Source organism: Heptranchias perlo, chromosome 25 (genome assembly GCF_035084215.1).
Source record: "Heptranchias perlo isolate sHepPer1 chromosome 25, sHepPer1.hap1, whole genome shotgun sequence".
Taxonomy (NCBI): Eukaryota; Metazoa; Chordata; class Chondrichthyes; order Hexanchiformes; family Hexanchidae; genus Heptranchias; species Heptranchias perlo.
In genome coordinates, this window is record NC_090349.1 from 36,864,217 (window position 1) to 36,881,063 (window position 16,847).

Sequence of the window (16,847 nt, forward strand, 5' to 3'; positions counted from 1 at the left end):
TTAAAAATAAGGTTACAAATACAGGCCAATAAAAAGGGATGTTGCAGCTTTCACTGTGTTGCTTTTCAGGGCAACAGGCTTTTTTCAGCACATTAAATGCATCAGTTGTGCAAAGTGCAGGCACAACATAAACAGGGAACACAAAAAAATCAATAACAGCATAGGCGCTGAGAAAAGAATAATATTGATCTGTCTGCCAACAATATTTTGGATCACTCCATCAACCCTTTATAAACCTGCTGTATCGTCAGAGACTGGACGTCACAAATTAATCTGCAAAGGACATGGTCTGGAGGACATGGAGAGTCTGAGGAATTGGGAGGGAAAGGGTTTATGTTGAACAACTTCCGTAAATCTAACAAATTCAGAAGTATCACAAGAGGTACTAAATTATATGGAGGTTTAAAAAAATGTTGCTTTTCAGGAATGTTTATAATTCAATTATGTCCATGTGTAACTCCTATTTCCCACACCAGCAATTCTTCAGTCTTAGTTAGTCCAATTAGTGCCAGACTAAAGATTTTTTTTTTCTCTGGATATCTCCGTACGAGAAACTGGCTTGAAACTTTTCAAACTAATTTCATTCTGGGCCCTTAGCCGCATCACAAGTGAGCAAAGACATTTTCATCCTGTCAGCCTGGACTGGATTCAAACCCCAGTCCCAAAGGTATTTGGATAGTGTTTTAACAAAGGGTGGAAAATTCCACTTGCCAACTTCCAACGAGCTTTAAATGAGCTGCTAAATATAACGACTCCCTAGCTTGCAAGTAACACCGACTTATCTCTCACACTCTCTAAAGGTCCAGAGTTTCAACATGAAGGAAATATTAGGAGCTGGAGTTGCGATCAAAACATGTGAGAAAGGTTGTAAACCCATTTAAACACACACAGATGTGGTTCCTTTGAGTGTGTCATACATCAAAATGAGTGTCACTGCAGATCATCAAGACTCGCAGGTCTGTTTCATTTTCTATTTCTCGACTGCACCTGACACATTGTAACTGTTCAAGCTCTTCCTTAACCTTTAACCAGTTCACCTATTCCAAGGAAGTATTTTTTTCCCTCCAGGAAACATTTCTTCTTTAAGTACAATTAACACTTTTTGCTGAATGAAAAGTGATTACAATTTTTTTTAAACGAATTGCCAAACTTTGTATTTTATAACATTTTCTCAGTGTCCCACCACACTGCTATACCCATCACCACCACTAGTAGTTATCATTATCATGGTTACTCCTTTCACAATGGGTTGAAATAATTACAGTAGATTTCACGTATCAGTACAGCATAACCTTGCTGCTTGTAACATTTGCTAACCGCTTCGGTAGTTATTTATAGTCACCAACCTTTGTGGTGTGTTCTTGTGTCTTCTACTGCTTGCATGTGGTAGAGCACCTTTGGCATAAGGGTTGTACTCTATCTTCATCTTCTTCATCTGTGGATAAGGTGAAAATACCGTACAGTTAAAATCTTTTCTGTCCCTTTGTCTTTTCCTCTCCATGTGCGGTTTCACTCCCACAGAGCACGTGAGTCCCAAAAATCCACGGGATGGCGCAGTATAAGTGCCAAGATACGCGTACCCCAGAAATCCACCGCCGATCCCACCAGCATTTGCAGAGTCAAGGAGAGGTTCTGTGATTTAAATGTCTTCAACAGGTATCACAGTTTGAAATTTTTGATCATTTTTTTTCTTCATGGAAAAGAGTTGGGAATAAGATATGTTTAAGTGTTGTGTTTTAAAACAAAGTGAATTCTCACAGGTTTAAAAAAAAAGCCACACTGTGCGAGCATTGATGATGTTTTAAAGTTAGATGGGCCAGTTTGTGGAATATTGTAGCTCAAGTCTATTTCAAACTGATACAACAAGAGTCAATTATCTTATCCCAGCCCCATTGAGCCAGGATGGCACTTTACAAAGAAGAGCAGGGAAGTTCTCCCGATGTCCTGGCCAGTATTTATCCCTCAAAGCCCCCCTCCCCAATTTCAGTAAAACAGATTATCTGCTCATTGTCTCATTGCTGTTTGTGGGAGCTTGCTGTGCACAAATTGGCTGCCGCATTTCCTGACATTGCAATAATGACTACACTTCAAAAGTACTTCATTGGCTGTAAAGCGCTTTGGGATGTCCTGAGGTTGTAAAAGGTGCTATATAAATGCAAGTGCTTTCTGTATTCTTTCATTATTCTTCATAAACGCCTCAAGTAGAATCATCGTAGTGCTCACATCATAGGGTTGATTATCCGAATGCACGTGCCAGTGCAAAGCCTCACCAGTATAGAGGGAAAATCATGGGGACCGTGCCCACGATTTCTTGATATGCACTCCCGTTGGGTGAAGCTCTGTGCTGGCAGTGCACATTTGGAAAATTGGCCTTAAGGTGAAGAATCGGAGGCTGCTTTTTATTATCTGTGATTATCATACTGTATGTTCATCATATTGCTCTCACTTCAAATATTTCCTGCTTAATACTGGAAGCATGGTTCATAAAAAAATACTTGCATTTACATAGCATCAATGTCTCAAACTGCTTCATGCAATGAATTACTTTTGAAGTACAGTGACTTGTTAGGCAAACATGGCATCTATTCTACTCCAGCAACATTCAGGCCTAGGAGTGGAAAACTTGATTTGTTTCCCCTCCCCCATCCGTGCCCAGGAACACTGAGGCCAATTGTGTCTTTAGCACTGCCTAGGCTGAGATCAGCTAAGTCAGCACAAACTAGTGATTGAATTTGCAACCTGCCTGGTCTGTATAGCTCAGTACTACACTTGGCGGTGCACTTCCCAACTGAAACAATGGTTGAAACCTTTTATTGTGTTTTTAATAGTTTTCCTTCAGTGGCATTGGATGGCGCCATGGAGACTGACAGCCAGGATACTTTGTCTTTGATGTGTGGTGACAGCCACCATGGTGACTTAGAAATATGATATAATTACTGTAACTTAATGTTTATTAAGTGATAATCTGGTGTTGATTACAAGTGAATATTCATATACATATACATATTATACAACACCCAAGTCAAAAACAAACCTTTTTGCTATGGTAGTGACCCACAGCTATAAACTCTGTTTCTGGGAAGCAATACGTCCACGAACAAGGCTTAGAATTCAGCTCCTCAGCATTCTGGATCAAGTGAATTCGGGGTCTGTACTTGTGCATCGGTGTCAGGGGGATCTGAGACACATTAAAAGAGTCAGCATTAGGAAAACATAGCTTACATCATTAAAAAGAAGCATGATGTTGATAAATCAGAAACCACTTGCTGAAATAGTCAACAGATTTTGTTTGGCTGACATTAGCTCTTCGACTTTGTGTGTATCCCAATTGTTGGGAAATTCCAGGACAAAGCAGCCCGTTTGATTGGCACCCCATCCACCACCCTAAACATTCACTCCCTTCACCACCGGTGCACCATGGCTGCAGTGTGTACCATCCACAGGATGCACTGTAGCAACTCGTCAAGACTTCTTCGACAGCACCTCCCAAACCCACAACCTATACCTCCTAGAAGGACAAGGGCAGCAGGCACATGGGAACACCACCACCTGCACGTTCCCCTCCAAGTCACACACCATCCCAACTTGGAAATATATCGCCGTTCCTTCATCGTCGCTGGGTCAAAATCCTGGAATTCCCTACCTAACAGCACTGTGGGAGAACCTTCACGACACTGACTCCAGCGGTTCAAGGCGGCGGCTCACCACCACCTTCTCAAAGGCAATTAGGGAAGGGCAATAAATGCTGGCCTCGCCAGCGACGCCCACATCCCATGAATGAATAAAAAAAATTGGTGCTATTGACTGACCCTTCACTGAATGTAAAGCTAATCAACAAAATATCAGCGACGTCAATGACTTTCCGATGTCATGTTTAGGGGATTCCTGTAAATATTGACGCACAGCTGTGGAACGTATTCCTAAAATTGTGTTTGCTGTTCCTTGTCCTGCATGTGTTTTATGAAACCATGACTATCATTGCACCCCACTGACAATCTTTAATTATTTTTAGTGATGAATGGGCAAATGCATTTACATGGTCATAGTGCAGTTACTCACACTTACCTAACTAAATGCCATTCTGTCAGAACTGCAGGTGAACTGACAAAAATCTAGATTTGATTTTATGAACTTTTGACTCTTTGGGAACCGCTCACAAACCCCAGTTTGAAAACCACTGACGGATAGACAGGTAGCGGAATGGGCGGATAGGTAGAAAAGCAAGTGTGAGGTAATACATTTTGGGAGGAAAGATCAGGAATGGGAGCATACGCCCAATAGAAAGATGCTGAAGGGTGTGGATGACCAGGGACACCAAATACATGATTCCCTAAAAGTTCAAGTACAGGTAGATATAGCCATTAAATGGTAAATGATAATTTGTATAAAAAATTGATTGGACCACAGTTAAGAATACTGTGTGCAGTTTTGGGCGCCCCATTATAGAAACGACATTAAAGTCATGGAGAGCATACAGTGTAGATTGAGCAAGATGATGCCACAGATGGGAAACTAGTAATGACAGAACTGAGGTATTGGGATTATTTCCACTGAAGTAGGGAAGGCTAAGAGGAAGTTTAACCGAGATTTTTAAAATTATGAAAGGTTTTGATGTAGTGAATTGGAAAATTAGTGATGAGGAGGATATCAAATTCAAATTGTCACTGAGAGAATGAGGACTGAGGTTAGGAGCATGGAACGTTTTTCCGCAGGGAGTGGTTGGGGCAGAGACCTTTTAAGGGAAATTCAGATAAATATTTGAAGGCTCGGATGAAACCTGTCTTCATCCAATATTCACTCTCTCACACATACACCAACCATTCACGTAGGGTTCACTGGATCACGAGTGGGAACCCCTCTCCCCGCTTCTTTAGTTCATGGGCACTTGAGGCCAATATTAGCACTGTCAGTTCTGCTCTTACTAAGATCAGCCAACTCAACACAGACCAGCAATAGAATCTTCATCTGAATGGCTCAGTACCACACCTACCCTAGGTACATTTAAGCATTGGAGGAGCTGTATTTTTTCATTTGACACATTCCTAGGACCACAGTATCATATGCAACGTGGAGAAAACAGTCCATTCTCCAGCTCTGTGTGCTGTCAATTCTCGGTCTCTAATGAGCAGCAAAATTAGAACAAAAGAAGTACAATATCTACCTGTCTCCAGAATATAACATGGGAAAGATCTTTTCAATTTACATTAATTATGCCTGTAATGGCATTAGAAAAAAAAATGTAACTCGACAAGTAAAAGATGGGATTATCAGCATTCGAACAGCAGTAAAATAGCGGTCAAACATCACAAGTGAGGAGCAGCTCTGACTGTCAGGGTAATTACCGGCTGGTTTGTCAGCAATCTTCTAGTTACAAAAGAACTCCATTAGCTAACCGCAGGGAAAATAGTTACACCTGCCATTTTGGTTCAATACATACAAAAATAACTGTGACACTTTACAGCATTAAACTGGGCTCCCTGCTGCTTCGTCAATTGTGAGGATTCCAGATCAGTCTGCATGTGGCACTTTGAAAGGTTCCATCTGCCAGTTGGGGTAGAAACAAATGTTTTAAACTCTGATCTGAAAGCATCAATGCTTTACAAAAAGCAATTTTTTTTCCTTTAAAAAAAACTTTTCAGTCATAACGCAAACAGTGAAATTGGTTCTTTTAAAAAAAACTCAAAAACCTGGAAACATGAAAAACACTTTTTCAGTAATACAGTACATTTCTGTTAAGCGTAGAAATTAATTTCCACAATTTGTGTACAGACTTATCTAGGATGCACACTCAAAGCAAATTACTCAGCTAAAAGCACTTGCTGTAAATTCTGACAGTTAATGGATACCTCATTAAATCTCACCATTCAACAGGTTCAAAATCCTTTCTGCACCTTCAACTTTTCTGCCAAGAATCTAATTTCACATGAACTGTTCTGCTGAATGATGTCATAGCGGAAAGGAGTTTGAGTGAGATTCAACCTATGATATCACTGGAGCGGTCCAATGTGCAGAAAAGGGCGACATATTTTGACAATAAAATTGAAGGGACTTGAAGGATTTTTAAACTGAGTGTTATAATTTGAATAATCAACCTGTTATATGTCAGAATTTTAAAACCTTTTTTCCATTAGTAATTTAGGCTGGAGATTTACTTTAAGAGGAATACTTCACTGGAGACTCTGAAAATGGTGCATTGCAAAATGGTATCAAATCCACAAAAAACATTCACCAGTCAGTTTTTGAGCACGGGCAGCAAGAGGTTATATGTTGCAACTATTTAGAATTCTCTTTGTAAAATGAGTATAGCTTTTCTTTAAATTGAAATAACCTGTTAATATTTTATTTACAATGTGAAAGCAGGGGATCAGTGCATCGTAATTTCCCCACTTCCTGTTCAAATTTCTCCTAAAGGTTCCCAAATTTCTCCTACAGGAGCCTATCGTGAAGGCTCCTGAAGAACATCAGCCACTTTTCCATATCTTAACCAACTCCATATTATTCACGTGCAAGCCTAGATGTTGTGAGCATACATTAGTCAACCATGGGGGCATCACACCTGAACCTGATCCTGACCACATCTAACATCCATATTTTCCAGCAGTGGTCACTGGATAGCATCCTGGCTTTTCCTTTTCCTAGCCCAGCGTGCTGAGGCCAATTTTAACACCCTAACAGAGAGATCAGTTAGCTCAAAGACTGGGGATTGTACTGGTAACTTTCCTGGTCTGTATGGGTCAGTTCCATACTGGACTGTGAATTTATCAACTAAGCCATCAAGAAGCCTGCAGTGGACAATAAATTAAGGAAGTGATTCAATTTACTGTATGGTCAAATTCATTTTGAATTTATCAGTATGCAAAAATGCATTTATTGCCCATCCCTGGTTGCCCTGAGAGGGTAGTGGTGGGCCTTCTTCTTGAACCTGCACAATGTGGCGAAGGTGCTTCCACAATGCAGTTAGGTGGGGATTGCTAGCATTTTGATCCAGCGACAATGAAGGAATGGTGACATATGTTTAAGTCAGGATAGTGTGAGACTTGGAGGTGATGATGCTCCCATGCACCTGCTGCCCTTGTCCTTCTAGATGGTGGAGGTTGCACGTCTGGGAGGTTCTGCCAAAGCAAAAATTACTTTGTGAAGAGCTGAACACTGTCAAATTGTCAGCGAACAGTCCCACTCCTGACCATATGATAGAGGGAAGGTCATTGATGAAGATGATTGGCCTGAGGAACTCCTGCAGTGATATTCTGGATCTTTACTGATTGCTGTCTAACAACCATGATCATTCTCCTTTGTGTCGGGTGTGACTCTAGTCACTGAAGGATTTTCCCTTTGACCCCCATTGACTTCAGTTTTGCTATGACTCCTTGGTTCCATATTCAGTGGAATGCTGCCTGGATGTCAAGGACAGCTACTCTCACCCCTCTGGCAGTCAACTGTTTCATCTATGTCTGGAACAAGGCTGTGACAAGTTCTAGCGGAACCTGAACTGAGTGTCGGTGAGCAGGTCATTGGTGAGTAGGTATTGCTTGATGGCACTTTTGATGACCCGTTTCATCATTTTACTGATGATTGGGAGGGGGTTGATAGGTTTCTTAATTGGCCATATTAGATTAGTCTGATTTCTTGGGGATAGGACATATCTTCCACATTGGACAATCTTCCACATTGTTGGATAGATGCCAGTGCCATAGTTGTACTGAAACAGCTTGGCTAGGGGTGCAGCTAGCTCTAGTGCACAGATCATTACACATTTATCCCATATTATGGCCTCTAAAATCTTACCCACTGCCAATGCTAGGCTGACTAATTACCTGGTTTATGTCTTTCTCCCCTTTTGAACAGATGTGTTACATTGGTAATTCTCCAGTCCTCTGGCACAACTTCCATATCCAAGGACGTTTGAAGGACTGTGGTTAGAACCTCTGTTATTTTCTCTCTGACTTCCCTTAGCATTCTGTTTTAACCTGCCCTTCCGAGCTGGCAGCATGGACACCCACCTGAAACCGGTGGGGTACATCTTTAAATATGCTGATTGAGGTTAAATGATGTCATCTGGTTTACAATGGCAGTTTCCATTATTAGTAGGGACATAGGAATTTATAATGGCAATATAAAAATAAGGACAAAAGGCATGAGATTAAAATGGGTCTGAGTTACATCTGCATGCCCTGGTTTAATGTTCACCTGAAGGCTATACTTAGTTTTGATCCCCGTGTGTAAGACCATGGGAAATCGACTAGTAAAAAGAGAGATAATTTCATAAATAAGACTAATTTTTATTTAAGTGTATAATTTTGCAGTCTGCACACACACAATAAACACTTAAAACAATTAATGTCCTACATTGTCACCTCTGTGAATGCTAATCTAGTAACTGTTCACTTAAATGCCTGTTAAAATTTCATTGGCTAGACAGCATTGTCATTGAGTAATGTAAATGTCATGTTTCTAAGGTCTTCAACCAGTTCTATTGTAAAAACAGGACTTTTTTCTTAATAAAAAATTGCTTTGATGCCAAAGCAATATTTACAGAAGTACTCTTTGGTATTGTGGACAAGTGTGGGGGAAGGGAACTAGCTCTTAAAAGGGCCAACATTTGAAAACACATTTTCAGCAACATATTTTTCATTTTGTTTACACATAATGTAGTGATAATGTAAGACATGTTGAAAAGAATGTTATCTGCACCTAATGTTATGTGATGAAAACAATACATAGCTCTCCTCCCTAACTGAACAAAAATAAAGTTTGCCACACATATTTTTAAATGATGGTAGTACCCCTTTAAGAGAAGGAAAAGCCTAACCAGTGTGGGCAGCACCCACACATTCTGAAACATTCACCTGTGAGCCTGTTATTTATTGGTTACTATAAAAATCTAATCCAGAAGAAAATAAAAGTCTAACTTGCTAACACTCTTTATAAATATGTTTTTGTCCTTTGATTAAAATGGCTAAAATGTCAAAGACAAACATCCAAACTCGTAGGTGATATTTGAAATCTAATCTTGTACTCCCCCAGTGGCTCAGTAGGCAAAGCCAAACACCTGGTGTGGGACTGAGCAATACTGGCCAGGAAAGTTTCAAGTTTCAGGCCTGTTCTGATTTAGGATGCTGACTTAAGTGATCTCAGCCACAGCATCAGTCAGAACACTACAATTACCATCCAATCCAAGTTCCTATTCTTCATTACAATCACATGAGCTCTGCTAGAAAATGCACCTGGATGCATGTTGGTTAGAAACAGGATTAGACTTGGCTGCAAAGCCCTTCATGGACGAATAGCCTACTGGCAGTCACTGTTGCAACTTAGACATGAACAATGGTCGCTTGAGTGAGCTACCAAAAGACTGCTGTCCCCCAACAGGAATCGGCACCTTCAGGAGAGAAAAAAAAAAGAAAAAAATGTAAATGCCCTGAACAACCCTTGTCTTTTGCAAGTACAGACTCACCATGCCTTTGTTGTCAGTCCCATTTGTTGTGCAGATTTTGAGCAATTTGAAAGTTACAGGCTTCTCGTTCAGCTCAGCTCCGAAGGCTGGTGTATCCGGGTGGAAATATACACCACTCGATTGCTATACAAAAACAAGGAAACAAAAAATAGTGCAGGAACATAAGGATGTAGGAATAGAAAAAGGTAATTCAGCCAGTCTACCTCGCCATGTCATTTAGGTCCATGTGCACGATTGTTCAGACCTTTTTCATTTTCCTCCTGGTTTGGTAATAACCCTTTTCATTCTTCAACAGTTAAAGTGGAACAGAATGTGCTGGCATGGTTTTCCAGCTCTTAAGCAATTTACCTGATTGAATTCCACTTGTTAACAAGAGACTCATGAATTGAGACGTATATTCATTGGACCTTTGTGCTCTCATGATACTTGATTAAAAGCTCAAGTATGTGACCTGAGCTTCTCCCATATGTGTACTACTGCACGCTCCAACCTTAGATTCAACATATTACCGATGTTGCTCATTTCCAAATTTCACCTGGTGTCGCTGCCAACCCACTCCTGATTCCTATTAGCCAGTGCTAATGTTGGATAGGCGGGGTAGGTTGGATACATGCAAACATGAAATGGGTGGGAATAGACCATCAGGTCCATCAAGTCTGTCCCATTCAGATATATACACCATTGACCTACCTAACTATGCAATCTCCTGGGAGGGGCAAAAAAAGGGAAATAACCTGCATTCCAATTTAGGAAAAACTCTGGAAATTTCTCTTCAACTCCCTAAGGCAATCAAGCAAAGTTCCTGAAGATTACAGTCCCTATAAATCTTGACAATTGGAACTACCAACAACTTAATCCCTATAACCAGAAACGTTCTCCACTCAGGAACCTGTGAGGTTCCCTTTTGAAGGACAGCAGCGAATTCATACCCACCCCATTTCAGGTTTGATCCAGAGGGCCACGATTCTCTGTAAAAAGGCTTCCTGCATTTCTAGTCATACACTCCTATTTCAAACTGCACTATCCAGAACACACAAGAAACGTATCCCCTTCTTAGAATGGACTTCTTTATGGCTGACATCTCAATGCATGCCATTCAAACTGATCAGCCTTCACAATGAATCTGTACTAAAGGAAGTTGATGATTTTGATAATCTGGTCACTGTACCATATTACTTAGATTTTTTTTTAAAAAGAAGGCCCAAGTGTGTCAGTGGCTTCTTCAACAACTTCTCCCCTTGCCATGTTCCACACCCCGCACCCCCCCACCACCGAGTTGCTCATTCCCATAGTTACGATATCTCACCTGCTGTCGGGCTGGAGCAGATGGGCACCAGCCTCGCTCCTGAGTGTAGGTATAGCGCTGGTCACTGCTCGACTCCATATCCACCATAAGTGTGTACGACCTTTCTGGGTCTAGCCCATGCAGTGAGACCACAATAGATGGGAACAAACACCTGGGAAATAATATAACATATTCATTTCATTCTGCTTACAAAATGCTAAAGTTATGTATTATATAAAGGTCAATTATACCTGTGTAACATACAGGTTATTATATAATGCTAGACGAGCTCCAGTGGCATTGCTCAGAGATTATGTTGTTGCAAGAAAAGGGCAGTACTTTGAATAAAAGTGGAGGAATGATACAATCTCCACTGAAAGAGATCTTCTAGAGGTAGCGAAGTAAATAAGTGTATTTTGGTTGGTTCCTGGAAAATAAATTGTATTTTCATTAACTATCAAGGGTAATAAGAACATAAGAAATTGAAGCAGGAGTTGGCCATACGTCCCCTCGATCTTCTACCTCAACTCCACTTTCCCACCCTATCCCCATATCCCTTGATTCCCTTAGTGTCCAAAAATCTATCAATCACAGTCTTGAATATACTCAATGACTGAACATCCACAGCCCTCTGGGGTGGAGAATTCCAAAGATTCACAATGATCTGAGTAAAGAAATTTTTCCTCATTTCGGTCCTAAATGGCCGACCCCTTATCTTGTGACTATGACCCCCAGTTCTATTCAGCCAGGGGAAACAGTCTCTCAGCATCTACCCTGTCAAGCCCTCTAACACTTTTATACGTTTCAAAGAGATCACCTCTCATTCTTCTAAATTCCAGAGAATAAAGGCCCATTCTACTCAATCTCTTCTCATAGGACAACCCTCTCGTCCTAGGAATCAATCTAGTGAACCTTCATTGCACTGCCTCTAAGGAAAGTATATCTTTCCTTAGGTAAGGAGACCAAAACTAAACACAGTACTCCAGGTGTGGTCTCATCAGAACCCTATATAATTGCAGCAAGACCTCCTTACACTTACTCAACACCCTTGCAATAAAGACTAACATACCATTTGCCCTCCTGACTGCTTGCTCTACTTGTACGTTAACTTTCTGTGGTTCGTGTACAAGGACACTCAAATCCTACTGAATACATTTCTTAGTCTCTCATGTTTTAAAAAATATTCTGCCCTTCTGTTCTTCCTACCAAAGTGGATAATTTCACATTTCCCCACATTATACTCCATCTGCCACCTTCTCACCCACCCACCCACTCACTCACCCACTCACTCACTCACTCACTCACTCACTCACTCACTTAACTTGCAGCCAGTTTGCATCCTCCTCACAGCTTACTTTCCCACCTAGCTTTGTATTATCAGCAAACTTGGATACATTTCACTCAGTCCCCTCATCTAAGTCATTAATATATATTGTAAACAGCTGATCCTTGCGACACCCCACTAGTTACAACCTGCCAACCTGAAAATGACCCATTTATTCCTAATTTCTGTTTTCTGTCTGTTAACCAATCCTCAATCCATACTAATATATTACCCCCAATCCCATGAGCCCTAATCTTGTGTAACAATCTCTTGTGTGGCACCTTCTCGAATGCCTTTTGAAAATCAAAATATACTACATCCACTGGCTCTCCTTTATCTACCCTACTAGTTACACCCTCAAAAAATTCTAATGGATTTGTCAAACACGATTTCCCTTTCATAAAACCGTGTTGACTGTGCCTAATCATATTATGATTTTCTAAGTGCCTGTTACTACTTCCTTAATAATAGATTCCAGCATTTACCCTACTACTGATATCAGGCTAACTGGCTAGTAGTTCCCTGTTTTCTCTCTCCCTCCTTTCTTGAATAGCAGGGTTACATTTGCTACCTTCCATTCCACGGGGACCGTTCTGGGATCTAGGGTAGATATAAATAAATAAGTTTATTCCCCTTGCATACCACACTTACATAAATAAATACCTGCATGTAATGTGGGGCAGCAACTCTTTATATTTAATGTGCATCAGTTAGTGAAGGCCAAGAAATAAAAGATTAAACTTACTTGCAACTTTCCTTCTTTCCCAAATATCCATACTGTAAAGTAACTAGTGTTATCAAAAGGTTCTGCTTAAATAAATGTTTAAATTCAGGAATTTTATTCAGAACCTCCATCCAAACTTGAATAATGGTATAGACCTTCCAGAACTTGGTACTGTTTATGTGAACAATAGCTGTTCTTGAGTTCTGAATATAAACATAAATAAAAATAATGTGACTGGTACTGTATAACCATTCAAAATATAAAGACCTGCTCTGATTTCTTCGTTCCCAATTCTATGTTCAATTCTTTTACCTTACTTGTTGACTGTAGTTGCAGGAGATCAGCTAGTATATAATACCTTATATGCACATTTTTGCTTTCAAATTTAAATCAGATGGACTGGGAATTGAATTTGGGATCTTTCAGGTCTGTATGGCTCAGTTCCACTGGGCAGTGAATATACCAACTGAGCCATCAGGGAGAGTGACAATGTTCCTTTAACTCATCCAATGCACAATGTTAGTAATACAATCTGCACAGTGACATTGTTATTTGAATTGGTGTCTTCTTTGATTTGAATTGGTGTCTTCTTTATACCAAGTTTAAATCTCATGACTGTCACTGGGATTCTTTGCTTCAGTTGAGTGATTTTCATGCTTCTTAGAGCCAGTGGTTTGAAGATAAACTATTCTAGATTTCAGAGATGTATCAGGCACTCATGTATCAAGTGACTCAATGAAATACTGCAAAAAATAATCAATAATCCATTTTGCAGGCAGCTGGAGAGGGGACTGGAGGAGAAAAACTAAAATTGTCCAATTTGTCACACTCAAATAACAAGTTCTGCTCACCAATTGTAGTATCACATTGTGGTAGTGGTAATTGTAGTATTAACAGTGCTTGAGGAGAAGAGCGAGCAGCACAGTATGGCCAGGCATAACGCCAATGTTTTTAGGAAGATTTTAGACCTTTAGGCCAAAAGCCTCATTTCTTCTTAATAAATAAACCCCACCAATCTACCTTTTCATCATATCCCTTAATCTTGTTTCTATCCAGCAATGCATCCAAATGACCTCTTTGTTTTGCTGAACGAAACAGCAAAGCAACTAACTCACTTTCTTGACTTTGAAATATCCTCAGCCTTTTATCTATTGACCTCAGCATTACCATCTGTGGGGATGTAGGGAGGACGTCTCAAATATCTGTCACAGGTTAATAATGCCTTAAAGAAGGCAAATCAAGCACTGGGGTTTATTTCTAGAGGGATAGAATTGAAAAGCAGAGAAGTTAGGTTAAACTTGTATAGAACCTCGGTTAGGCCACATGTGGGGTACTGTGCACAGTTCTGGTCTCCATAATACAGAAAGGATATAGAGGCATTGGAGATGGTGCAAAAAAGATTCACAAGGTTGAAACTAGAATTGAGAGGGTATACATCAGGAAGGGCTGAAAAGTCTGGGGCTCTTTTCTCTAGAAAAGAGGAGGCTGAGGGATGACCTAATAGAGGTCTTCAAGATAATGAAAGGGTTTGATAAGGTAGACATAGAGAAAATGTTTCCACTTGTGGGGAGTCCAAAACTAGAGGTCATAAATATAAGATAATCACTAATAAATCCAATAGGGAATTCAGGAGAAACTTCTTTACCCAAAGAGTGGTAAGAATATGGAACGTGCTATCTCAAGGAGTGGTTGAGGCAAAGAGCATAGATACATTTAAGGGGAAGCTAGATAAGCACATGAGGGAGAAAAGAATAGAAGGGTATGCTGATAGGTTAGATGAAGTAGGGAGGGAGGAGGCTCGTGTGGAGCATAAACCCCGGCATGGATCAGTTGGGCCGAATAGCCTGTTTCTGTGCTGTAATTTCAATGTAACTCAATGTAACGTCATATCCTTCACCTTTTTCAAAGTAGAGTACCAAAAAGGTTTTACAACTATCCAACCCATTAACAGATGAAGCTGACATCCTCTGCCACATCAACCATGATTGACATTTGCCCCTTCTATCCTTTGAAGACTTTTAGTCATGGTGTGAGATCCCTGTAAGACCCTGTGCTGTACACACACAATGCAAGCCATTTCAGACTTTCCAACATTCTATGCCATTTGCTTTATTTAAATCTTTCCCCAGGTACTTAGATTCCATTTGGCACACCTGTACAGCAGGTTCATCAGCATCTGTAATAGGAAGATAGGTTAGTAGATTGAGTGGGATACTTCATTAGAAATGTTCTGATGAAAAGTCCCACCTGAAACATTAACACGTCTTTCTTTTTTTTGTAGAGTGGGGGGTGGGCACTGATCAGGCTGCTGACCATTTTCAGCATTTCCTATTTTATTTGAAAATTCTAGCACTCTTGTACTTTTTATCTCTGCCATTGTTACATTTTTAATAATGAAGTGAAATAGAACAGAAACCCTAGAGCTGTTCTTCAGTTTCCAGCCTCACACTGTTTGTTCCTTTGCCCAGTTTATTGCCACATTCCTAAAAGCATACAAAATGGATAGTGCAATCCAGGAAGTAAATAAAAAATAACATAATGAGCTATATTTGTCAAAAATCAAATCAAAGTGAAGCTTAAATAATAAAAATTGAAGAGAAAGACTAAGAAAGATGGGAGAGTGGAGAAGAGGGGAGACTGAAAAAGAAATAAAAAGACAATGGGGTAAAAGAAATTGTAGGGTACAGGAAGACAAAGGAAGCAGAAGTAAAGAGTTTACATTTTGTTTATTTAAAATTGTTTTCTAAATGTTTAATTTTGTGATATAAGGAAAGTAATAAAGCTACTCCTGAAATTTGAATAACTTTATTAGTTAGGGTATGTTTGAGCATCACAGTACGTGACTGAAAATTTGTGTCCAGGTCATGGAGAACACAATTCCATTCTCTAAGGGTAAATTCTATCTGCTATTCCTTGCTTAATTGATTCAAATATTCTTGCATGCTGATTGTCTCTCTTATATTTATCACCTGACTACACAGATTAGTGTCAGCAGCAAACTTTATAATATACGAGCAAATCTCCCAAGGCGTTTCTCATAGTATATCAGATTGTATTTTCTTTTATAAGGACAGGAGTGTTATACAATATATTATTCTATTACTAAGGTGGAGTTGTGTTCAAGCTAGCCTGTTCTTTTAAGGTCAGAAAGTCTAGTTACTATTAGTAAACATAGCACAAGATCATTTAATGGCACAAGAGTTTAATTGTTGTTTGGTCAGGGAACTTTGTAGATTGCAATATGCTTGTTAGTTTCCGCTTGCAGCTGAGTAGCACCCAACATTTTTAGATTGTTTTACATCTGTAACAATTTGTGATGTCTGCATGACCATATTTAATATACCAGCTCGCAGTAAGTCAAATGCAGAATACAATATTCTGCTGCTAAAGTAAATCTGTATCCCTTTAAGGCCACAAAGTCTAATTGCTCTTGCATAAAAACTAAGTAAGGTCAGAGTTTAATTGCTGTTGAGGCTGTGAGTTACAACCCTGGTTTTGTTTTTGGTAAGATAACGCGGAGGCCACAGTTATTCCAGATCCTGTGTTAAATGACGGCCTTTGCTTATTTATACATTTGTTTTCTAAGTGTTCTACAGAAATTTCACTGTAAAATTTGAAGGAAATGCTTGCTAGTACTCTCCTCTAAGACATTTATAAATAGTACAAATAGAAAGGACCTCATAGAACTCAACTAGCCACATGTCCAGATGATGCTTCTTCCATTTATCATCACCTGCTTCCTGTTCAATTTTCAATGCAGCTAGCTAGTTATCAATTAACTCCATGAGCTTTAATTTTTTTTAAAAAAATCAATATTCTATGTATTTAATTTTTCCTTCTTTGTCCTACCACAAATTATTGGAAATTCCTCCAGTTTCTTTAGTTCCAGGCTAAGAGCTTCTAGTCTTGATTCATTGCTCAATCTCTATGAGACAAGTTTTACAGGGCAAATTCCATAGCACTTACGACCATAAGAAAACATGAAATAAAGAAAGGCCATTCATCCCATTAAGTCCACTCCCTTCTCAGACAGTGTATAATTTTTCCAATATCATATTCA

At 39.7% G+C, this 16,847-nt stretch overlaps 1 protein-coding gene across 1 annotated transcript in view; it reads right to left on the reverse strand.

Annotated features, from left to right (window-relative positions):
- The window catches only part of fam222aa (family with sequence similarity 222 member Aa), a 268,663-nt gene that overhangs the window by 240,668 nt on the left and 11,148 nt on the right, over nucleotides 1-16,847 (reverse strand). Inside the window, exons 2-5 of the mRNA XM_068006030.1 lie at nucleotides 10,761-10,911; nucleotides 9,455-9,577; nucleotides 3,035-3,178; nucleotides 1,347-1,435 (exon numbers count right to left, since the gene is read on the reverse strand). Of these exons, the coding sequence (XP_067862131.1) occupies nucleotides 1,347-1,435; nucleotides 3,035-3,178; nucleotides 9,455-9,577; nucleotides 10,761-10,911 (507 nt within the window). The remainder of the gene's footprint in view (nucleotides 1-1,346; nucleotides 1,436-3,034; nucleotides 3,179-9,454; nucleotides 9,578-10,760; nucleotides 10,912-16,847) is intronic.